The sequence below is a fragment of the Hyla sarda genome, chromosome 7, assembly GCF_029499605.1.
Source record: "Hyla sarda isolate aHylSar1 chromosome 7, aHylSar1.hap1, whole genome shotgun sequence".
In the NCBI taxonomy this organism is placed as follows: domain Eukaryota; kingdom Metazoa; phylum Chordata; class Amphibia; order Anura; family Hylidae; genus Hyla; species Hyla sarda.
In genome coordinates this window covers 200,326,857-200,352,381 of record NC_079195.1, presented here as the reverse complement: position 1 = coordinate 200,352,381, position 25,525 = coordinate 200,326,857, and the positions used below count along the sequence as shown (strand labels likewise).

At 46.0% G+C, this 25,525-nt stretch overlaps 1 protein-coding gene across 1 annotated transcript; it reads left to right on the top strand.

The window, feature by feature from the left end:
- On the top strand, nucleotides 1-25,525 carry LDLRAD1 (low density lipoprotein receptor class A domain containing 1). Its single transcript, XM_056532411.1, has 6 exons — nucleotides 1-21; nucleotides 17,619-17,682; nucleotides 17,768-17,890; nucleotides 20,310-20,447; nucleotides 21,765-21,893; nucleotides 25,359-25,525. Exons 1-6 carry the CDS (start codon nucleotides 1-3, stop codon nucleotides 25,502-25,504), a joined length of 621 nt encoding a protein of 206 aa, XP_056388386.1. The 3' UTR covers nucleotides 25,505-25,525.

Below are 25,525 nucleotides of genomic sequence, written 5' to 3'. Positions count from 1 at the left end.
ATGAACCGGACATACCCCCAGGTAAGTGAACGGGCAACCTCTATAGTGTCAGCTCTTCAGACCATAAAGTTATAGTAAGTGTTTATTGAAAAGCATTAGTATTAGTGGGGGGGGGGGGGGGGGGGAGTGAGGTGGAAATGTTTTTTTATATATATATGTATATAAACTGAGGTTACACCTGCAATGTAAGCTAAGAGCACGATTATACAAGGGTTACTTGCTAGATACATTGTAATTAGAGATGAGCGAACTTACAGTAAAGTCGATTCGTCACGAACTTCTCGGCTCGGCAGTTGATGACTTATCCTGCATAAATTAGTTCAGCTTTCAGGTGCTCCGGTGGGCTGGAAAAGTTGGATACAGTCCTAGGAGTCTCTTTCCTAGGAATGTATCCAACTTTTCCAGCCCACCGGAGCACCTGAAGGCTGAACTAATTTACGCAGGATAAGTCATCAACTGCCGAGCCGAGAAGTTCGTGATGAATCGAATTTACTGTAAGTTCGCTCATCTCTAATTGTAATTTAACCTAACACTTGAGAGAGAACTGCAAGATGGAAGTGTGAGGTTACTTGATTGTTATCGGTCTTAGAATCTCCTAAGTAATATATTCATATCCTGGCCATTAAGCTTAAAGGGGTATTCTGATGAAAAACTTTTTTTTTTTTTTTCATATCAACTGGCTCCAGAAAGTTAAACAGATTTGTAAATTACTTCTATTAAAAAAAATCTTAATCCTACCAGTACGTATCAGCTGCTGAAGTTGAGTTGTTCTTTTCTGTCTGACCGCAGTGCTCTCTGCTGACACCTCTGTCGCAGGAACTGTCCGGATTAGTAGCAAATCTCCATAGCAAACGTCTCCTGCTCTGGACAGTTCCTGAGACAGACAGAGGTGTAGGCAGAGAGCACTGTGGTCAGACAGAAAAGAAAAACTCAACTTCAACAGCTGATAAGTACTGGTAGGATTAAGATTTTTTTAATAGAAGTAATTTACAAATCTGTTTAACTTTCTGGAGCCAGTTGATTTAAAAAAAAAATATTGTTTTTCACTGGAATATCCCTTTAATGCTGTAGTCAATAAAAACCTCAGCACCAAAGGGGTTCAACAGAGGTTTAATCATAGCAGCCAGGAGCAAGCAAAGTGCAAATATGTTGAAATTGGGGCTAGGAAATATTAATAAACAAATAAGTTAATAGTTTTAAGTATATACAGTTAGGCCCCAAAAAAAAATAAAGAAATTTTTTTATGTAAAAAAAATAAATCATATGATTGGTTTGTATCAGCACATATCTGTATAACCCAGACTATAAAAATACATATATTTTATTAACCCATCTCCTTGAAGAGTTTTTCAGGGCAGGTTACCAGGCATGCCATGAATAAGGGTCCTTGAGATTCAAAACATGTTGGTTTCTGTATCTGTAATGCATTCTATTAGGATTGGAATAAAGTGAACACCTACATCTTTACCCACAGCTGCTGGACGACATTTATTTGCTTTTTGAGGATTGACCATAGGTTATCAATGGAACAGAGATCTGGGGAGTTTCCTGGCCATGGACCAAAAAAATATCAATGTTGTGTTCACTGATTCACTTGATCACTTTAGCCTTGTGACATGGTGCCCCGTCATGCTGGGGAAGGCATTGTTCATCATGCGTGTCTAAGGGGTTAAAGCCGGGCATCGCCGTGATCAGTGATGTCTGGCATTAGAGATGGGTCCTGGTGGCAGATAGCGGCCAGGACCACCCAGCTAGGACCCGCTGAGCGCATGTCATAGAAGGGGGGTGGGACGCTGTTGTCCACAAGAGGTTAAAGGTTGAATTGTGGAAGGTAGAAGTGATTCTCACGCCTTTGCGCCTAAAAAAGTACCTTTGCGCACAAAATAGCGACTTTTGACAAAAGTCGCAAATAATAAATACGTGACCACTGCATGGTCAAAAAGATAAAGTTCTACGGGTAGGAAAAAAGAGTGAAACTGTCTATATGAAAAGACGCATAAAAGTCGCTAAATATGCTGCTTGTGCCTGAACTGCGCCAAAACATAGACAAAATAAATGCTCTAAAAGCAATGATAAATCTCCCCCATATCGTCACCATTGTGTGGATTTTCCCTTCCATAGACTTCTATAGGTTAAAAAAAAAATATGCCAGAAAAAAAATGTATAAGAAATTCCTGTGAAAAATAAAGAGCCATTTGTAAATCCTTTTGCCTTTGGCGCCGGATATATCGCCATAATAGCTCCCAACATTGCGGGTGAAGACCTTCCCCGCCTCAAGGGACAAAAATAGAGCAGGCACGTGCTCAGTCATCACAGTGTAACAAGTTTAGGACCCTACGGGGGTTGTCATGGGTCACAAATAGCCAGGAGGGGTATGAGAGGGGTGAGGACACTCACTAACAGTTTTGTAAACAGGTTTTAAACCACATTAAGAGCCAATGGGTTGGAAATTACTGGGGGTTTCCGGTGGGGGGAGGGGGGTTCTGGCTTTGGACAAGTGACTATTAGGGCTGCCTGGTTTTCGTTAGGTGGCAAACAGGATAGAAAAGCAAGGAAAGCAAGTAAACGTGGAAGCTGAACGAGGAATATCTGCCATGATGGGAGGTGGAAAGGCCATCAGGACCTAGTGATTTACCCATTGGGAGGGGGGCAATAAGCTAACAAATATCCTCCTCTGGATATGACAACCGAGACTCACACAGTCTCAGAAGAGCTAATCCCTCCTGGAAAGTCAGAAAGTCCTTCTCAGTTGGTTAAGGGGTTGTATAGTCTAGTTTTAAATAAGTGGAGTAATTCTCCAGGCATTATCTAGCAGGTATGCAATCCTAGCGTTACCATGTTTCTCCATTAAGCAAGAGGCTAGCAGTTTACCCAGGGCCGGCTCTGCCTGTAGGCAAAATAGGCAGCTGCCTAGAGAACCCTTTTGAGAGGGGGCGCTGCTCTGCCAACCACAAGAAACGTAGCCAGCATTTGAACCACCTGCTCACAGCCAGGATGCCCTGATGTCCCCCAGCGTTGGTTACAGTGTGTCACCCCAGTTGTACGGAGATTATATGAGGAGGAGGTTTATTACAGTGTGCCACCCAAGTAGTGAGGTAATTACATGAGGAGGGTGTTTGTTACAGTGTGTCACCCCAATAGAAAGGAGATTATATGAGGAGGAGGTTTGTTATAGTGTCTGACCTCAGTAGTAAGGTGATTATCTATGGAGGAGGTTTGTTACAGTGTGTCACCCCAGTAGTAAGGAGATTACATGAGGAGGAGGTTTGTTACAGCGTGTCACCCCAGTAGTAAGGAGATTACACGAGGAGGAGGTTTGTTACAGTGTGTCACCCCAGTAGTAAGGTGATTACATGAGGAGGAGGATTGTCACAGTGTGTAACTCTAGTAGTAAGGAAATTACATGAGGAGCAAGCTTGTTACAGTGTGTCACCCCAGTAGTAAGGTGGTGCGTGTGAAAGGGTGGAGACAATGGGTGAGGTTGGGGGAGACCTAGCCTTTTCCTGTTTGGAGCATATACTATACTGACTGGGGTGTTGCAGTATGTAGCAGGGTCTGGTGGTATTAACCCTGGGGGGGGGGGCAAGTTGTTGTTAACCCCTTAGTGTTCGTGACGCCAGGATGTGGTTGTTCCGGTAGATAACCGCCTTCAACCAACTCAAAAACGGTTTGTAATAAAGGAATGTCCACGGCAAGGATTCTGAATAAACGGGAACTTTTACTTGAAATGCTTAGGGGACGCAGGATACCTCGCAGGCTTGCTTGGACTTGTAGTTATGAAGATATTTAGGCAGGCCACTGTGCTACTAATATATTCCTTAGCTGAGTAGTAGTCACTGGATTTGTAGAGAGAATTGTAACTCACATTTTAGAAGTGGCTGCAGGTTCTTTTGGCTTTGGCCTAGATGAGATGAATTTGCAGTATACAGGACTTTATGCTTTCTTTTAGGTCCAGGAGATAAGAGGGAGGGGGCTGGACTAAAGCCCATTGGTTGCTAATGCCTGGGGTTCCTGTGCCCATGGAACTCTGGGTATATCACATGACAGTAGGTCACATGACCAAGGAAGGTCCTGTACATTTTATACAAACTGTACAACTTTATACACAAGAACAATATGTACACAATATAGATATATTCAAATAAGACAGTGAAGGGTGAGCCCTGCAGGAGAGCCCTATGGACTCAAGGGACTCTTCCTGAGGGGACTTAGGGAGGGTACAGGACTAGGTCCTGTACTGGGACACCACATATCTACCATGTGGGTCCATTAGAATGGACACCTGTTAAAAGGCCACAGAGTTTCCTATATCGAGCAGGACTCCCCTAGACTTACTAACATAATGAGCTTGGTACATGTGCGTCAAATTAGCGCCACGGACACAAAACGTATCTTTTTGGAAAGAGTGTTTCTGTGTGCGCTCTATTGGGGGACATTCAAGCCAGTAACAGTTAAAGTTCTACGTCGTTTTGTGTGACCATTCCAATAATCCAGCATCAAATGATGAAGGTTTCGGTACAGAGCCCTATAAATTGTATTAATCTCTTGTAATGATCTGAGCGATTACAGACTTTATGAGGAGTATAATTGAGACTTGGCAGAATGCGCAACAGGAAGTAGATTGATGTGTGTGGTAAAATGTTGAGGCTGCGCTTCCTGCCAATTTACGCAATATGTTACTGTGCTGGGGAACAGCACAATTCCTCCAACCACAAGGGGATTCAAGTAGGCGCAAACAGTGGATAGCCACAGCAGTCACAATGGCACTCAAGCGATAAGATGCGGTGATGGTAAAAACCTTTAAGACGAACAACGCGTTTCAACGCCAGAGGCGGCGTCTTCATCAGGTTCTCAAACATATGAAAATACAGTGCATATATATAGTAAAAACACCCAGTATACATAATTAGATCATTGACCTACGTCTTGCTTCAGAGCCGCGCCATCAGCCGAACAGGCGGAAGTGATGCACAGGTCACAGGGCAAAGCGGAAGTCGTCACAGGTAGGTAGCCATAATAAAATATACAATAACCATTTCCAACAATAATAATAATAATATAAATTCACACGAAATAAGAAGTGAATAGATGTATATATCATCAGAATCTCCAATTGTAACAGTTTACATAGTATTCTCAATCGTTCCATTAAGCCCGTCTGGATACAGACATTTGAGCTTATAGATCCAATAAGATTCTTTATTAATTTTCCGAAAACGATCTCTAGTATCCGCTGGAATTAGATCTATTATCAGCTTAAGGTTTTCCGGATTTTTATCATGAAATTGGATAAAGTGACGAGATATACTATGGAGGGGGAAGCCCTTTCTGATGTTAAACCTGTCTGAACGGTGCGGCCCACATACTGCACTTTGCAAGGGCATTCCAATAGGTGCACCGCGTAACTGGACTCACAATTGCAGTTGTGTTTAATATCAAAAGACTCGTTCGTGACATTAGATACAAATGTATTGCAGCCCTCCTGTATAATCATACAGCAAAGGCAACGTGTTTTATTACTTTTTTTATTGCATTTCTTGTCTTTTCCTGGATCCAATAAATTATGGGACTTGTTAAAATATGTATGGATGTCTCTATCTGGTTTTTGTATATTTTTCAATTTACTGGGGGCCACAAAGTTTCTGGCCCCCAGTAAATTGAAAAATATACAAAAACCAGATAGTCAGTCAAAAACAGTCAGCATTGGCCTGCAGCAAATTGTCCAAATCCACTAAAAATCCCAGCAAGCCCTAAGGTCTCTGAAGTCACTGGTCACCTTCTTAGAACAAAGCTGAGCTGTCAAGACTATTACACCTGTCTACCTCAGTAAAGTTGTTCCGTATCTTGGCGTCTGAGTCATTATTTGCCCTGTGCCTAGACCAGGATCCAGCAGCATACCTTTGGGTGGTGTAGAGATTAAGCCACGCCCTGGCGTCACGAATACAAGGGGTTAATGCCATCTGCCCTTAGGGTAATAACATCTGCCCTCATCACACCCTCACCACATGGGAATACAGTGTGAAGCAGACAGACATGAAGCAGAGCATAGGTGGAACTGGAAGCTTTTGGGCCCCAATGCAATATCTGTATGAGGGCCCCTACCTACCCTGTGCCCTTTCTAATACATGTGTCTTCAGGCCCGGTGTAAGGATTATTGCCACCCTAGGTGAAAGCTAATTTTGCTGCCCTTTGACCTCGCCCATTGGCTCCTCCTGATGTATGGTGGCACGTGCGATGTCAGGATGTTGGATGGACCTGACCTTAAAGGGGTTGTGCGCTGCCCTAGCTTTCGGAGCTCCACACGCTGCGTCGGAAAGTTCATTACTCCGAACGCTGTGTGCGGGCTTCCGTGTTCGCGGCCGCCGGGTGTGACGTCACGCCCCCTCAACGAAAGTCTATGGGAAGGGGGCACGACCACTGTCTCGCCCCCTTCCCATAGACTTTGGTAGAGGGGGCTGGCGTGACGTCACGAGGGGGCCTTGCGTGACGTCACGCCTGGCGGCAGCGAACACGGAAGCCCGCACACAGCGTTCGGAGTAATGAACTTCCGGACGCTGCGTGCGGAGCTCCGAAAGCCAGGGCAGCGCACAACCCCTTTTAATGATCGCCCATGTCTGCCTCTGAGGTGGCGCTGTGCTCCTCCAGCAGGCTGAAAAATGCAGATTATAGTACGGGTGGGGTGGGGGTAGCATGGCAGGGTTTGGCTTGATGGGCGGGTGCTTAGGATGGGCGGGTGCCTCGAATGCTGGCAAACTTTATTGCAGCAGACAGAGCGGCGCCACCATCAAAAGGTCGCTCTAGGCAGCTGCCTATTTTGCCTATAGGCAGAGCTGGCCCTGGGTGTCTTCATCTAAGAAAGATGGGCCCTTATTCCGTTGGGTAAAAAGGCCAAGGTGCAACTGCATGTTATGTTTCTGAGAAGTACCAGGAGGATAACCAATATGACTGCACTTTATGTTGGTATTTCTGCACAAAATGGCCACCGACAACAGAACAGAAAAGGTCCAGTATCTCTGATGTGGTTGCTGCTCTAACGTCATGTTCACACTTGTAACTGCCTTATGTTCAGAACTGTATACGGATGTATACTGCCATGCCTATTTATTATTGATGATATGCTGGTATCAGCCTGTCATTTACTTTGTTTATGTTTATTGTACTTGATTTTATGCTATGATATAAATTTCAACCTATTATCATTAGAGATGTAGCGAATTGTTCGCCGTCGAATTTAGCATGTTCACGTTCGCCTCGCCAGGCGAACATATGTGAAGTTCGATCCGCCCCCTATACTTTAACATTGCTGTAAACTTTGACCCTGTGAGTCAGTCAGCAGACACATTACAGCCAATCAGCAGCAGTCCCTCCCTTTCAGACCCTCCTACCTCCTGCACGGACGCCATTTTACCCTCATTCAGCATGCTGCAGGCTTAGAAAGTGGAGGGACAGAGAAGCTGCTCCTGCTGTAATAGGGAAAGCGATAGCTAGGTTGATGCTAGGTGGTGTATTCAGGGTCCACTTTACTCCTAAAGCACTAGTGTAACATCTGCTTTAAGGACAGCACCCAAAAATGCCCTTTTTAGGGCTCAAATATCAGACCGTGTGTCTTGCAACAGCTGGAGGCACCCTGGTTGGGAGGGAACCGCTGGTTAAAAGGGGTACTCCAGTATAAAACTTAAGTTCCTTCAAGCAACTAACTACTACAGTATTCAAAGGGCTGAAATATATCAGTCCGTGTGGTTTGCAACAGCTGGAGGCACCCTGGTTGGGGACCACTGCTTAAAAGAGTAACTCCGCTGGCAAGCTTTTTTGCTCATTGTCACACTAGTGCAAATCATTTTTGGTGTGATAGTTGTTCAAATTAAAACATCACAGTTGCCAGTTTTTTTGCCTGCAGGGCAAATTGTGTCACCCTAGTGCAAATCACATTTGGTGTGACACAAATCAGTCACTTCACTTCACACTTGGGAGTCTTTTGGCCCTTAGGGCTCATTTTCACACAAGTGCAAATCATCTTTGGGGTGACCGACCATTGTGTAAATTTGAAAAAAATAAAAAAAACTTTTTTGGCTGTGAAATAAAATCAGTCAGTTCACTTCACACTTGGGAGTTTTTGGGCCTGCTGGGCTCATTGTCACACTAGTGCAAATCATATGTGGTGTGACAGTAGTGTAAATTTAAAAGCAGTTAGTTGTCTGCAAGCGTGTGTCAGGCCACAGCGTCTACTCTACATCTACGTCTGTCAAGGACATGTTTGAGCGTAAGATGCCAATGTCACAAGGTCACCCCCTAACCCGGCGTCTGACAGCTGGCTTGTCTGAACTCATAGCCCGCCAGCTTTTAAAAAATTAATTTAAAAAAATTTAAAAAAAAAATAGCAAATTTTTTTTTTTAGCTATTGGGACACCGCAGTGGAAGGAACCCGACCAAAATTTCTTTGAACAAAAGGCAATCCCCAACCGGTACTCAATTGTGCAACAGGAAGTAATGGCATGTCTGGCACACAGTGTTGGGGCAAGGGTCCATCTGACCACTGATACCTGGTCTGCAAAGCATGGTCAGGGCAGGTATATCACCTACACTGCGCATTGGGTAAACCTGGTGACGCTGTGCAGGGTTGCCGCGGTGGATTTTGAATGAAGACAGACCTCTTGAAGCTGATTGGTTGCTCGCTGCTGGATGGTATGGGGGCGACCAATCAGGAACATGCCGTACATGGCTGTGTACAGTTACGCTGTCATAGGAAAAGGTTGGTGAGGGGATGTCATCCAAACATGGGGATGGTAGGCTTAACTCTGATTGGCTGTTCGGGATGTCGAGTGAGCAAATAAGAGAGGGGACGTATGAGTTCAGGTTGCAAGTGTTTGCTGGTGGTGGCAGGATGTCTTTCAAATCTTTCAGCCAATCGCTGCTGGGCAGGTCCGGGCGGCGACCAATCAGGTTAAAGACGTATAATTCCTCTTTGGGGGATTCCTAGAGGCATCGGCGACAAATCTTTTTTTAAGAATTCGACCAATCGCTGCTGGGCAGGTCCGGGCGGCGACCAATCAGGGATGAGACGTGTATTTCCTCTTTGGAGGATTCCAAGAGGCATCGGCGGCAACTCTTCTTTGAAGAATCCGACCAATCACGTTCCGTCTGGGTAAGGTGGCGACTAAGGATGACTTGCATGACTTATCTGCCACCAACTATGGTTCAAGCCGCAATGTTTTAGGGCATTTTCTGGCTGGGAAACAAACAGAAATTTTCTGGCTGCTGCTACAGCAGCGGCTGCAACAATACCAAATTTTTCAGCCATGTGTACATGCCTATTTTTTCTGGTACTCTCTGCTGACATCTCTGTCCATCATGCCAGTGAGGCGCTTGATTTGTGACAGCCCAACACGTTGGAATTCAACACTCCTAATGTTCGACCGCCTGCTCCAACAAGAAAAAGCCGTCAACGAATATTTGTATGACTGGGGTGCTAGGACATCATCTGCGGAGCTGGGAATTTTTTTGCCACGTTACTGGAGGCTCATGCGCAATGCCTGTAGGCTCATGCGTCCTTTTGAGGAGGTGACAAACCTAGTCAGTCGCACCGAAGGCACCATCAGCGACATCATACCATTTGTCTTCCTCCTGGAGCGTGCCCTGCGAAGAGTGCTGGATCAGGCAGTAGATGAGCGTGAAGAGGAAGAGTTGTGGTCACCATCACCACCAGAAACAGCCTTATCAGCATCGCTTGCTGGACCTGCGGCAACGCTGGAAGAGGATTGTGAGGAAGAGGAGTCAGAGGAGGAAGGTGGCTTTGAAGAGGAGGAGGAAGACCAACCACAACAGGCATCCCAGGGTGCTCCTTGTCACCTATCTGGTTTCCGTTGTGTTGTACGTGGCTGGGGGGGGGGGGGGGGGGAGATGATACCTTCCCTGACATCACTGAGGACGAGGAACGTCCCGTATGAGTAGCTCGGCATCCAACCTTGAGCAAATGGGGTCTTTCATGCTGTCGTGCCTGTTGAGGGACCCTTTTATTTTGAAAAGGATTTCTTTGTGCTTTTCACCGTCCTGCATTATAGAGTCTTCTGGACTTTATGATAATTTAAACTTGAATTTTCCAGAGTACTAACCATTACACAAAGGAACGCTTGTTGCGTGTGATTTTTTAACTTACATTTTCAAAAGTAAAATACAGAGAGAGAAGAACTCTGTTTCTTTATTTGATGAAAATTTTTATTTCTAAAAGAATTTCTTTGTCTGTTTCTCCGTCCTGCATTATAGAGTCTTCTGGACTCTTGGATATGCGCTTGTTCTTATTTTTCAGCCATGTGTACATGCCTAATTTTTCTGGCCTCTGGTGCTGAACTTTTTCTGCTGCTGCAATTTTTCTGGCCGCTGCTACAGCAGCGGCTGCAACAATACCAACTTTTTGAGCCATGTGTACATGCCTAATTTTTCAGGTACTCTCTGCTGACATCTCTGTCCATTTTAGCAACAGTGCATATTAGATGCGTTTGATTGCTTACACTGATCAATGCTATACCATAGCATAGCATTGATCAGTGTACTCTGCGCTCTACTGCTTTAGCCTGCTGAGCAGGCTTGTAGCAGCAGATTGCCGAACGGACGAGGAGGAGGCAGGTGGGCACCCTCCTGTCGTCCAGTAAGTTGATTGGGACATCGCAATTTTGTTGCGATAGTCCAAATCAGCTCCGCTGAGCTGCTGGGATAGTTTCACTTTCATTTCGGCATCCAAAGGGTTAATGCAGGGCATCCGCCCGATCGGCGGTGCCCGGCATTAGCCGTGGGTCCTGGCTGCCCGTAGCAACCGGGACCCACCGGGTTTAACCCGTTCTTCAGCGGTGAGAACGGTTTAAACCCTGTAAACGGCACCACAGGTACGCCCTTGGTCCTCAAGTTCCAGGGCTTGAGGGCGTACCTGTATGTCCTTGGTTAAAGGGGTACTCCGGTGGAAAACTATATATATATATATATTTTTTAAATCAACTGGTGCCAGAAAGTTAAACAGATTTGTAAATTTTTTTAATGTTTAAAAATCTTAATCCTTCCAGTACTTATCAGCTGCTGTATGCTGCAGAGGGAGTTCTTTTCTTTTTGAATTTCTTTTCAGTCTGACCACAGTATTCTCTGCTGACACCTCTGTCCTTTTGCTATGAAGTTTGCTATGGGGATTTGCTCTTGCTCTGGACAATTCCTGACACAGATAGAGGTGTCAGCAGAGAGCACTGTGGTCAGACAGAAAAGAACTATACAACTTCCTCTGTAGCATATGTGGTGGCCCAGTACAGGAGTTGCACCCTTGTACCCTTGCTGCCCTGTCAGGTAGACTCCATTCAGAGTCCCTGGGCCCCTCTTTTGTCTGTATCCCCTAAATAGTTAACTACTACTTGTACTATCCAATGTAATGTATATAATATGTCATATACCTTTAAATAATGTAACTGTAACCAAGGAAGGTACCAGTGACCATGTGACCTACAGGGTGACCTATGGGACCCCTCCAGAATCTCCCCCATATAAACCTTGGGTGGAGCACTAGTTCAGTCTCTTAGTCCAAGTCTTTGCTGAGTAGAGTGAGGTCAAGTCCAGGGAGAGAGTGTCTAGTGTCCTAAGGAGGCGTGAAGCCTACCACGCAGCCACGCATCCAAAAGTCTACTACCCCACAGGTGAACGTCAAAACCTGGTAAGCTACAAACGGGGTGAAGTCTGTCTAGTCAGTCCCAGTCAAGTCAGTCAAGATTAATCTGTGTCAAGTCAGCGTGGTCCTGCAGTCATTATTTGCCCCCGTGCCTAGCCCAGAATCCAGCGGTATTCCTTCGGGTGGTGCAAAGGTTAAAGGAAATCTGTCAGTAGTATCACCCGCACTAAACCTGTCACACAGGCTTGTAGTGCGGATGATGCTGATTAATAGGGTACTCACATTGTCCAGAATTGCCCAGCCGTTCCGCCGCAAATCGCTTTTTTCTATTTATGCTAATGAGGGCCTTGGGGCATGGGCGGAGCTCCAATCCGAGGTTTGGGCACACTGACGTCATCTTCCCCCGGGTGGCCGCTCAGCCCAGCTCATCAATATTCATAACCTCCCTCCCTGCTCCTTCGCCCGTGTTAATGTACGGCGCATGCGCCGCTTACTGTGTACTCCCGGAAGGGCGTTCCCCTCTGCTTCACTGCAGCAGCCATCTTTGATAAGTAAGAAGCCGGGGGGGGAACGCTGCTTCCGGGAATACTCAGTAAGCAGCGCATGCGCCGTACACTAACACGGGCAAAGGAGTAGGGTATGAATATTGATGAGCCGGGTGGAGCGGTCGCCCGACAAAGATGACGTCAGAATGCTCCAAGCTCAGATCGGAGCTCCGCCCATGCCCTAAGGCCCTCATTAGCGTAAATAGAAAAATGAGATTTGCGGCGGAACGGCTGGGTGAATCTGGACAATGTGAGTACCATTTTAATCAGCATCACCCCCACTACAAGCCTGTGTGACAGGTTTAGTACGGGTAATACTAATGACAGATTTTTTTAAACCACGCCCTGGCGTCACAAACACAAGAGGTTAATGCCATCTGCCCCTAGGGTAATTCCATCTGCCCTCATCACACCCTCACCACACATACAGCAGCTGATAAATACTGAAAGGATTCGGTTTGTAAATTACTTCTATTAAAAAATCTTGTTTAACTTTCTTGCACCAGTTGATTAGAAACAAAAAATTCCCCCGGAATATTCATTAAAAGCAGATTTGTCAACCGCACATCGTCTCCCTATGTCAGTGTTTCCCAACCTTTTTCGGCTCAGGGCACCCCTCGGAAAAAAAATTTCACGAGGCACCCCTACCGAAGTTGACAGGCAAAAAAATAAAAAAAGAAGGAAAAAGCACCGCAATGCACAATATCTATTTATCTGTGGGTATGTAGCAGATTACAGTGCTGCTTTAGACAGCAACTCACAAATTATGTCTTCTCTAATCAGCGTCGTTCCCTTTTCTTCTCCATCTGGCCCGGCCATCATGACAATTTCTTCCAGCCACAATTCTTCACCGTTAAACCTGCAAAACAAACCTATTAGGCTCCGCACTTTTTTTTACATGGGTGACAGAGGGGTGTACATGGGTGATAGATGGGTGTATATGGGTGACAAAGGGGTGTAGAAGAGTGTACATGGGTGACAGGGAGGCAAAGGGGGTGATAGAGGGGTGTACATAGGTAACAGGGGTGTTGGGGGTGTACAGGAGTGTACAAGGGTGACAGGAGTGAAGAGGAGTGTACATGGGTAATAGAGGGGTGTAGATGGGTTGTAGAGGAATGTACGTGGGTGAAAGAGGGGTGTACATGGGTGACAGATGGGTGTAGAGGAGTGTACATGGGTGATAGATGGGTGTAGAGGAGTGTACATGGGTGACAGATGGGTGTAGAGGAGTGTACATGGGTGATAGAGGGGTGTAGAGGAGTGTACATGAGTGACAGAGGGGTGTAGAGGAGTGTACATGGGTGACAGAGGGGTATAGAGGAGTGTACATGGGTGACGGGGGGATGTAGAGGAGTGTACATGGGTGGCAAAGAGGTGTACGTGGGTGACAGATGGGTGTAGAGGAGTGTACATGGGTAACAGAGGTGTGTAGAGGGGTGTAGAGGAGTGTACATGGGTGATAGAGGTGTGTAGAGGAGTGTACATGGGTGGCAGAGGTGTGTAGAGGAGTGTACATGGGTGACAGAGTTGTGTAGAGGGGTGTACATGGGTGACAGAGGTGTGTAAATGGGTGTAGAGGAGTGTATATGGGTGACAGAGGTGTGTAAAGGGGTGTAGAGGAGTGTACATGGGTGACAGAGGTGTGTAGAGTAGTGTACATGGGTGACAGAGGTGTGTAAAGGGGTGTAGAGGAGTGTATATGGGTGACAGAGGTGTGCAGAGGGGTGAAGAGGAGTCTACATGGGTGATAGAGGGGTGTAGAAGAGTGTACATGGGTGGCAGAGGGGTGTAGAGGAGTGTACATGGGTGACAGAGGGGTGTAGAGGAGTGTACATGGGTGACAGAGGGGTATAGAGGAGTGTACATGGGTGACGGGGGGATGTAGAGGAGTGTACATGGGTGACAGAGGGGTGTAGAGGAGTGTACATGGGTGACAGAGGGGTGTAGAGGAGTGTACATGGGTGACAGAGGGGTATAGAGGAGTGTACATGGGTGACGGGGGGATGTAGAGGAGTGTACATGGGTGGCAAAGAGGTGTACGTGGGTGACAGATGGGTGTAGAGGAGTGTACATGGGTGACAGAGGTGTGTAGAGGGGTGTAGAGGACTGTACATGGGTGATAGAGGGGTGTAGAGGAGTGTACATGGGTGGCAGAGGTGTGTAGAGGGGTGTAGAGGAGTGTACATGGGTGACAGAGGTGTGTAGAGGGGTGTACATGGGTGACAGAGGTGTGTAAAGGGGTGTAGAGGAGTGTATATGGGTGACAGAGGTGTGCAGAGGGGTGTACATGGGTGACAGAGGTGTGTAAAGGGGTGTAGAGGAGTGTATATGGGTGACAGAGGTGTGCAGAGGGGTGTAGAGGAGTGTACATGGGTGATAGAGGGGTGTAGAAGAGTGTACATGGGTGGCAGAGGGGTGTAGAGGTGTGTACATGGGTGACAGAGGGGTGTAGAGGAGTGTACATGGGTGACAGAGGGGTGTAGAGGAGTGCACATGGGTGACAGAAAGGTGACAGAGGTGAATAAGAGTGTACATATGTGGTAGAGGGGTGTACATGGGTGACAGGGGTGTAGAAGAGTGTACATGGGTGGCAGAGGGGTGTAGAGGAGTGTACATGGGTGACAGGGGGCTGTAGAGTGTGTACATGGGTTACAGGGGGTGTAGGGGGTGACAGGGGTGTACATGGGTGACAGAGGGTGTACATGGGTGACAGAGGGGCGTAGAAGAGTGTACATGGGTGACAGGGGGTGTAGGGGGTGACAGAGGGGTGTAGAGGTGTGTACATGGGTGATAGAGGGGTGTAGAGGAGTGTACATGGGTGGCAGAGGGGTGTAGAGGAGTGTACATGGGTGACAGAGAGGTGACAGAGGTGAATAAGAGTGTACATATGTGGTAGAGGGGTGTACATGGGTTACGGGTGTAGAAGAGTGTACATGGGTGGCAGAGGGGTGTAGAGGAGTGTACATGGGTGACAGGGGGCTGTAGAGAGTGTACATGGGTTACAGGGGGTGTACATGGGTGACAGAGGGGCGTAGAAGAGTGTACATGGGTGACAGGGGGTGTAGGGGGTGACAGAGGGGTGTAGAGGTGTGTACATGGGTGACAGATGAGTGTATAAGAGTGTACATGGGTGACAGAGGGATGTAGAGGAGTGTACATGGGTGACAAAGAGGTGAAGAGGAGTGTACAAGGGTGACGGGGTGTAGGGAGTGACAGAGGGGTGTAGAGGAGTGTACATGAGTGACAGAAGGGCGTAGAGGAGTGTACATGGGTGACGGGGGGGTGCGTAGGGGTGACAGAGGGGTGTAGAAGAGTGTACATGGGTCACAGGGAGTGTAGGGGGTGACAGAGGGGTGGACAGGCGTGACAAGGTGGTAACAGAGGGGTGGACAGGGGTGACAAAAGGACAGAGGGGTGAATAGGGGTGGACAGGACTGACAAGGATGTGGTCAGAGGGGTGGACAATGGGGGGTAAACATGGGTGACAGGGGGATGGAGAGGGGTGACAGAGAGGTGGATGGGGGGGTGGCCAAGGTGGACATGGATGACAGAAGGGTGGACATGGGAGACAGGGGGTCAGAGGGGTGGACAAGGGTGACAATGGGGTAAAAGAGGGGTGGACAGGAGTGACAGAGAGGGGTGGACTGGGGTGACAAAGGGACAGAGGGGTGAATAGGCGGTGGACGTGGTTGACAGAGGGGTAGACTTGGGGTGGTCAGAAGGGTGGACAGAGGGGCAGGGCTGGTTTTAGGCTTAGCATGGCACTGGGCAAAAGTGTGGCCCCAAAAGTCGTAATAGTGCACTTACCAGATTTGCACATTTTTGGTCACTTCAAATACCATAAAAAATATCTAAAAAGCAATTGAAAAGTCCCATCAAAACAAAAATGGTACCAATAAAAACTACAAATCACAGTGCAAAAAATGACCTCATACATCCCCATATACAGAAAAATAATAGCGTTATAGGGATCAGAATAGTACAGTTTTATATTTTTGTATGTTTCCCCCCACATTAGGTTGGCAGTATAGTTTCCCCACATTAGGTTGGCAGCATAATTCCCCCACATTAGGTTGGCAGTATAGTTCCCTCCACATTAGGTTGTAGTTCCCCACATTAGGTTGTAATTCCCCCACATTAGGTTGTAGTTCCCCCACATTAGGTAGGCAGTATAGTTCCCCCACATTAGGTTGGCAGTATAGTTCCCCCACATTAGGTAGGCAGTATAGTTCCCCCACATTAGGTTGGCAGCATAGTTCCCCCACATTAGGTTGGCAGTATAGTTCCCTCCACATCAGGTTGTAGTTCCCCACATTAGGCTGTAATTCCCCCACATTAGGTAGGCAGTATAGTTCCCCCACATTAGGTTGTAGTTCCCCCACATTAGGTAGGCAGTATAGTTCCCCCACATTAGGTTGGCAGTATAGTTCCCCCACATTAGGTAGGCAGTATAGTTCCCCCACATTAGGTTGTAGTTCCCCCACATTAGGTAGGCAGTATAGTTCCCCAACATTAGGTTGCAGTTCACCCACATTAGGTAGGCAGTATAGTTCCCCCACATTAGGTTGTAGTTCCCCCACATTAGGTAGGCAGTATAGTTCCCCAACATTAGGTTGTAGTTCCCCCACATTATGTAGGCAGTATAGTTCCCCCACATTAGGTTGTAGTTCCCCCACATTAGGTTGGCAGTATAGTTCCCGCACATTAGGTTGTAGTTCCCCCACATTAGGTAGGCAGTATAGTTCCCCCACATTAGGTTGGCAATATGTTCCCCCACATTAGGTAGGCAGTATAGTTCTCTCACATTAGGCTGTAGTTCCCCCACATTAGGTTGGCAGTGTGGACTAGGAAGACTAGGGGAGTAAAAGAGGGGTGAATAGGGGGGTGGACATGGGGTAGACTGGGGGGGGGGAGTAAACTGGGGGGTGGATAGGGGAGGTGACAGGGATGGACAGGGGGTGGATAAGGCGGACATGGATGACAGGGGGGTGGACATGGGTGACGGGGGGGGGACATGGGTGACAGGGGGGGTGGACAGGGTTGAAAAGGGGTAACAGAGGGGTGGAAAGGGTACAGTACCTTAAGCAAGCCAGCACAGGAATCTGGTGCAACTTGCAGTTCCATGGCATCTTCCCCTCTTCGGTGTAGCAGGGCACCATTTTTGGCTTATTGTACCGCAGGGGGACGGGGACGTTGGGGGATGCCGAGAAACACTATGAGTCACAGGCGCGCAGGCTGGGCCGAGAAAAAAAAAAAATTCATGGCAAAATCCTGCGGCACCCCGGCTGGGAATCACTGCCCAGAAGTGTGCTCTCGCATAGGGCTGCCGTTTTCCTGTGTAATACAGCCCTACGTATTGGCAATTCTTTGGCGCCTGTTGTATCTTTACGCCCTTTAAATGGCGTGCCCTATTTTTTACTACATTTCTCTTGCAGGTGAGAAGTATGGATGCTTCCTCAATGGGCTCTACAGTGTCAATGCTCTCCAGGGATGAGAAGGGTAAATATACATTTAGGTGTCTTCTGTGTGGTCTATCCTCATCATTTGTGACCTGTACAAACCAATAACATGTTATGATTCTCAGATGCCTGTTGTGGCTGCAGTAGAAGATGTGTGTGCATCATAGGGGTGACATTAATCATCATGATGATCATCGCTGCTGCCATCTTGTGTGCGGTTCTGCTCGCCATCCCTGCTCGTACCCCAGGTAAAGTGATGTGCACAGTCAATAGAAGCAATACTGTTTCAATCAGGGGTCATGTCCTTGGAAAAAATTGTGGGAACTTACCGGAAATTTCCATGCTGGTCCTGCAGGACTCCTGCTAATGGGAATATTAGTGATCCTGCTGTGGGAAAAAGTGCAGGAACTCCATTTCTATGCGTTCCTGCAGCACTTGAGTCCTGGTTCCAATGGTAGAGGGAGCAGACTAGTTTGTAGTATACATTAGTGTTGAGCGGCATAGGCCATATTCGAATTCGCGATATTTCGCAAATATATGGATGAATATTCGCTAAATTCGCATATTCGTAATATTCACACTATATTTTCGTGTACGCTAAAATTAGCATAAGTGAAAATTCATTTATGCGAAAACTCGCATATGCAAATTTTCGCATATGCGAAAATTTGCATGCCAGTCTCGCACAGTGGTATTAGATCAAATGAAGACAAAGAAAAAGGATCGCACTCACCAGGAATTCAACTCTTTATTCCGTCACCGGTACGCAAGGCATGTACATAAGTGGAGGCGGGGGGGACAGGAGCTCCGGAACAAGTTGTTTCACGCCTGTTTGGCGCTTCCTCAAGCTGGTCACCGGCTTGAGGAAGCGCCAAACAGGCGTGAAACAACTGGTTCCGGAGCTCCTGTCCCCCCCGCCTCCACTTATGTACATGCCTTGCGTACAGGTGACAGAATAAAGAGTTGAATTCCTGGTGAGTGCGATCCTTTTTCTTTGTCTTCATTTGAACTTTTATCCTTCTGTTTATGGAGACTCACCACTATAGGCAACCCTCTAGCTAGCCTCACAGCCCCCTCGGATGCAAAGAGTGCCAGTAGTGCTGGGTCCATTTTCTTCTTACCTTGAAGAGTAGTATTAGAGCCTTCTTTACACCACACAAGCTGGAAGCAGAGAGGGATGATCACTGTGATGTGTACTGTGAAAAAAAAAAAATACGAATATTCGCGAGCAACACTAGTATACATATATACCTTTGAGGCATCCAGTATACACATACAAGGGTCGCAGGTGACTCCACGTTGCCCGCTGTATGACCCACTTCTGATGAATATAAATGGCTTCACACATCATTTTATTTATTCCAAGACTATTTCCAGTCACTTCTTGATCATCATAGTGTGTAAATGCCCATCTACATTCCTGTACACAAAGAGTTATGTGCAGAGCATTATACATAGGGTTTGTACACTCCTATACCAATGCGGTATAAGCCGGGCTGGTGCAAGGATTTTAGCCACTCTAGGTGAAAGCTAATTTTACCATCCCTAGGCTCCGCCCTTTGACACACCCACCTTTCTACTGGGGTCACACACTGTAACAAACCTCCTCCTCATGGGGCGGATGTATGGATGCACGCGCGATGTCGGGATGCTGGATGGACCTGACCTGCCTGTCTGGCCTCGGAGATGGCACTGCTGCGCTTCTCCAGCAGGCTGAAAATGCAGATTATTAGGGTGGGGGTGCAAGGGTGGTGCTGGTTGGGCGTGTGCTTGGGATGAGCGGCGCATGCTTTGGATGCTGGCTGGCTATAAACTTTCTTGCAGGGGGCAGAGTGGCTGCGCCCCCATCAAGAGGACACTCTAGGCGGCTGCCTATTTGGCCTATGGACAGAACCGGCCCTGGTTATAAGTGGAGCAATGCATCCTAGTGTGTCCACTGCTATACACGTATGTGCGAAGCGTTACACCCTGGACCCTGCACATTTCTATATGAGGAGTAGGGGGTGCAGAGCTTTGCACCCCAGTGTCTGTACATTTCTATGTTAGCAGGAGTGGGCAGAATTGGACTCAAATATTAGCTGGAGCCAATGGGTTTGGACACACGTTAGCGGGAGTGGGCAGGTTTAGACTCCTGGGAGGGGGTGGAAGTGGAACAAACACCATGTGGGAGGCGGCAGTAATTGTCAAAAACGTATTGTGAGCGGGATTAAAAACATGGCCCAGTGCAGGGCTCTGAATCATTGTTCTTTACATGTCCTGTCAGGGATTAGTGTTATGGCTGGTCAGTTTATTTGTGCTGGCTAGAGATGAGCGAATTTACAGTAAATTCGATTCGTCACGAACTTCTCGGCTCGGCAGTTGATGACTTATCCTGCGTAAATTAGTTCAGCTTCCAGGTGCTCCGGTGGGCTGGAAAAGGTGGATACAGTCCTAGGAGACTCTTTCCTCGGACTGTATCCACCTTTTCCAGCCCACCGGAGAACCTGAAGGCTGAACTAATTTACGCAGGATAAGTCATCAACTGCCGAGCCGAGAAGTTTGTGACGAATCGAATTTACTGTAAGTTCGCTCATCTCTAGTGCTGGCCTTTTACTACCATTTGTACCAGTTTACTGAATTAGCGCTAAATACTAACGTATAATGAAATAGTTTCTTATCTGTCCCCAGAAAGTCGCTACTGTGTCACCTCAGATAACTACACTGGATTCCTTTGCGATGACAGGAGAACGTGTCTGCTGCCATCCCAGGTCTGTAACTCTGCAAGTGACTGCGGCAATGGGGAGGACGAGGCCACTTCACTATGCAGTAAGTAAAGCCTTAAATGGTAACTCTCATTAAAAAAATTTTTGCTGTTGCCCTCCTTATGGTAAATAAAACATCTTTCTAAAGTACATTGTTTTAAAAAAAATATATGAAGTTTTCTATGTTTTATGTGTGTTTAAAAAAGCTGCCACTAGGTGTCTCTCTACTTGTCCAGAACACATTTCCCCATTTTTTGCACAGACTTTGGACTCCTGCTGGCTTGGCAGAGACTGAGGGGGGGGGGGGGGGGGGTGTGCAGCCTTTGCCAATCAGAGCTCATCTCACACTGAACTGCTCTGGGCTGTGTGTAGCAGAGTGAGGGGGGAAATTCTCCCCTGTATGGCTTCAGATGATGTCACACCTGCTGGGGAACGCCCCTTCCCAGTCTGTGAATCTGACTGAGACTGAGCAGAAAATACAGAGCAATATCAAGGTAGAAAAATGAAAAAAGAATAAAAAAATAAAGGCAGGGGGTGGTTTATCATGATGGGGCTACAGGATGAACTGGGAGGATTATAAAATATAACTCTTCAAATATAACTCTTCAAACTAGTGGTCTTCAAACTGCGGCCCTCCAGATGTTGCAAAACTACAATTCCCAGCATGCCCGGACAGCCGTTGGCTGTCCGGGCATTCTGGGAGTTGTAGTTTTGCAACATCTGGAGGGCCACAGTTTGAAGACCGCTGCTTTAAACCAAACCAGTTGATAATGACATTTTGCATTGCCGACCAAGTCATACGTAAACTTAAACATTAACACCCTAGAGATGAGCGAACTTACAGTAAATTCGATTCGTCATGAACTTCTCTGCTCGGCAGTTGATGACTTTTCCTGCATAAATTAGTTCAGCTTTCCCGTGCTCCGGTGGGCTGGAAAAGGTGGATACAGTCCTAGGAAAGAGTCTCCTAGGACTGTATCCACCTTTTCCAGCCCACCGGAGCACCTGAAAGCTGAACTAATTTACGCAGGAAAAGACATCAACTGCCGAGCCGAGAAGTTCGTGACGAATCGAATTTACTGTAAGTTCGCTCATCTCTATAACACCCCTTGAATATTGTCAGTGACCATTTTGGCCAGTGTGGTGTGTAGTGTCATGCGTACGGTATTGTAATGTGGCCTACGGTGACATTTTTGCAGGGATGGCAGCCGGTTTCTTTTATATTTAAGGTGTTTATGCATGCTCGCCCAATCTGTGCATGTGTGCGGTGAAGTCAGGAGAACTAGCTGTCTGTGTCAACACAGTTTGATCTCATGATACTTTATTTCTGCTAGATTTTAAATGCCCTGATAACGTGACTGAGAATGTGTGTGTTCCATAGGTAACCTGCCCGATAATTTACCAGGATATTTAATATTTCGGTGTGGAAATCCTCAAAACTGGATCTACAGCAACTTCAAGTGTAACGGCATCAATAATTGTGGAGATTGTTCTGACGAGTCTAAGTCATGTAAGTATAAGGGACAATCTCATCCTCTAGGGTTATGGCAATGTTTCCTAACTAGGGTGGCTCCAGATGTTCCAAAACTACAACTCCCACCATGCCCGGACGGCCTCAGCCTGTCCGGGCATGCTGGGAGTTGTAGTTTTGCAACAGCTGGAGCCACCCTGGTTGGAAAACACTGGGTTAGGGTAAGAGGTGTACATGTTACCCCTGACGATCAAATAGGTACTAATACAATTTTACCAATACAGTGGTCCCTCAAGTTACAATATGAATTGGTTCCAGGACGACCATTGTATGTTGAAACCATTGTATGTTGAGACCAGAACTCTATGGAAACCTGGTAATTGGTTCTGAAGCCCGAAAATGTCATCCAAAAATAGGTAAAAGTGAGGATTAAAGAAAACTAAGTAGATAACTAATATAGATAAAGCAAATCCTTATATATAAAAGTAAGAAAGATCTGCTGGGAGATGTGATCACTGTCTATGTAGAGGACAGGAGCTTCTTCAGGGTCCTGTACAGAACACACAGTGTCCTAAAAAAGTAACATGGAGTCGCCCTCACCTGGTGTCCAAAGGAGCAGCTAACCCTGGTACAGGTAAAGAGTACAGAACATGTAATACCTCCCTGTACTGTAGGGGGCGCTACCAGACACCAGTCAGTGCATACACTTCAGTAATACAGGTAAAGAGTAGTACAGAACATATAGTACCTCCCTGTACTGTAGGGGGCGCTACCAGACACCAGTCAGTGCATGCACTTTAGGAATACAGGGGTTTTACCAGTGAACGTCCATTCTAATTGGTCGGTTCTTCCGGCCATTGACATGTTCCATAGATCTGGACTGTCCGTACAATGTGGCCCTCATTTACTATTGCAAACCCGACATGTTTTGTCGGGTTGTGGGCCAGATTCTGTCGCATTGCACCAGAAATTCTGTCTGCGCCAGAATTTGCGCCAGAATAAAAACAACCCTGACTAACTCTCAATTTTGCTAAGAAAACCTGAAAAAGGGGCATGGCCTCCAAAAAGGGGCGTGTTCCCGACATTTTCACAAAAACCCAACATATTTACTAAGGTTTCCACATAAAATGCGGTGGATTTGAGCTGAGGAAAACCAGACAGATCAGAGCATGTGTAAAAAAAAGCAAAGTGTAGGGAAAGTGGAAAATGTAGGGAAATCTTAGTAAATACCGTGGGAAATAAATTGTAGGGAATTAAAACCCACAAAGATACCTACACAACACTCTTAGTGAATAAGGGCCTGTATGTTGAGTCTGGTTTCAAGTTACAATGGTCCAGAAAAGACCATTATATGGTGAAAATATTGTAAGTTGAGGGATCACTGTACAGTAACCCCCCGACATATGATCAAATCGACATACGATGCTTTTATATGTCGGGGCCATCGCATTAACTGCTATCCGACAGCGCAAAATGCTTAAGCTGCTGTCGGATAGCAGTTTAAGCATCCCTGGCAGGTTCACTTACCTATCCCCGCTGCTCTGGGTCCACTTCTGGATCCTCCGGCGTCTTCTGCATCTTCTCCAGGGTCCAGGCCTCGCTTTCCGGCGTCGTTATTACGTTGTGCGCACACCGCGCCGGCGCAGCAGCGTAATAACGTCACCAGAAAGCGAGGCCTGGACCCTGGAGAAGATGCGGAAGACACCAGAGGATCCCAAAGAAGACACCGGAGGATCCCAAAGAAGACAGTGGAGCAGCGGGACAGCATCGGGAGCCCCTGGGACAGCATCGGGAGCGGTGAGGACGCGGTCCGGAGCGGCGGGGACAGGAGAGTATTAAATGCACTTTTTACATTGCACGAATCCCTCAATATACGATGGATTTACACATATCTACCTATCTATCTATCGATCTCATATCTATCTATCTTATATCTATCTCATATCTATCTATCTATCTTATATCTATCTCATATCTATCTATCTATCTCATATCTATCTATCTTATATCTATCTCATATCTATCTATCTATCTTATATCTATCTCATATCTATCTATATATCTATCAATCTTATATCTATCTCATATCTATCAGTCTCTCATATCTATCTTTATCTATCTCATATCTATCTATCTATCTTATATCTATCTTATATCTATCTCATATCTATCTATCTATCTATCTATCTCATATCTATCAATCTTATATCTATCTCATATCTATCAGTCTCTCATATCTATCTCATATCTATCTATCTATCTTATATCTATCTCATATCTATCTATCTTATATCTATCTCATATCTATCAGTCTCTCATATCTATCTTTATCTATCTCATATCTATCTATCTTATATCTATCTCATATCTATCAGTCTCTCATATCTATCTTTATCTATCTCATATCTATATCATCTATCTCATATCTATCTATCTCATATCTATCTATCTTATATCTATCTCATATCTATCTATCTATCTCATATCTATCTCATATCTATCTAATATCTATCTCATATCTATCTATCTATCTATCTTATATCTATCTCATATCTATCTATCTATCTATCTATCTCATATCTATCTATCTATCTATCTTATATCTATCTTATATCTATCTCATATCTTTCTATCTCATATCTATATCATCTATCTATCTCATATCTATCTAAATTCAATATGCGCGTCATGTAAGTATAGGAAAATGGGGGACACAATCATCCTATAGGGTAAGGCAGTGTTTCCTAACTAGGGTGCCTCTAGCTGTTGCAATACTACTCCCAGCATGCCCACACAGACGAAGGTGTGGTGTGGTGCTGTTTTTGAAAGAAATTAGCTCTATTTCTTCATGACTGTATAACCCCTTTAAAAGGGGTATTCCATGAAAAATCAGTTTGTTTGTTTTTTTCATATCAACTGGCTCCAGAAAGTTAAACAGATTTGTAAATTACTTCTATTAAAAAATATTAATCCTTCCAGTAGTTATCAGCTGCTGCAGTTGAGTTGTTCTTTTCTGTCTGACAACAGTGCTCTCTGCTGACACCTCTGTCTGTCCCAGGAACTGTCCAGAGTAGCAGCAAATCCCCATAGCAAACCTCTCCTGCTCTGGCCAGTTCCTGAGACAGACAGAGGTGTCAGCAGAGAGCACTGTGCTCAGACAGAAAACAACAACTCAACTTCAGCAGCTGATAAGTACTGGAAGGTTTAAGATTTTTTTTTACACAAATAAATTTACAAATCTGTATAACTTTTTGGAGCCAGTTAATATGAAAAAAAAAAGTTTTTTCATAGCATACCCCTTTATGGTCTATTCACACGTACAGTATTCGGTGCAGATTTGATGTGCCGGATTTTCTGCTGCAGATTCCAATATAAACTGAATGACTGAATACAGCTTGAAATCCTGCGCATCAAATCTGCGCAGAATACTGTCCATGTGAATAGACCCTTAGTGCTTATAACCTAGACTGTGTGCAGTGATACGCTCTTCTTTGTCTCTTTTAGTTGCATCTTGTTCTATCTGTGACAGTTCCTCCTGGTGGCCCTGTACCCCAGTCCTTTACCAGTACTGCTACTGCATCCCCACTTCTTTGTGTCGCAACGGAGTCCAAAACTGCGTAAACTGGTCTGATGAGTATCAATGCAACTGACAAGACTTACGACCTACTATG

Bases quoted from the DNA above. Each gene is read 5' to 3' on its own strand.
- LDLRAD1 (XM_056532411.1), top strand. From the start codon at position 1: ATGAACCGGACATACCCCCAG. The intron at 22-17,618 runs GTAAGTGAACGG...TTTCTCTTGCAG, and splicing joins TGAACCGGACATACCCCCAG to GTGAGAAGTATGGATGCTTC. The intron at 20,448-21,764 runs GTAAGTAAAGCC...TGTGTTCCATAG, and splicing joins CGAGGCCACTTCACTATGCA to GTAACCTGCCCGATAATTTA.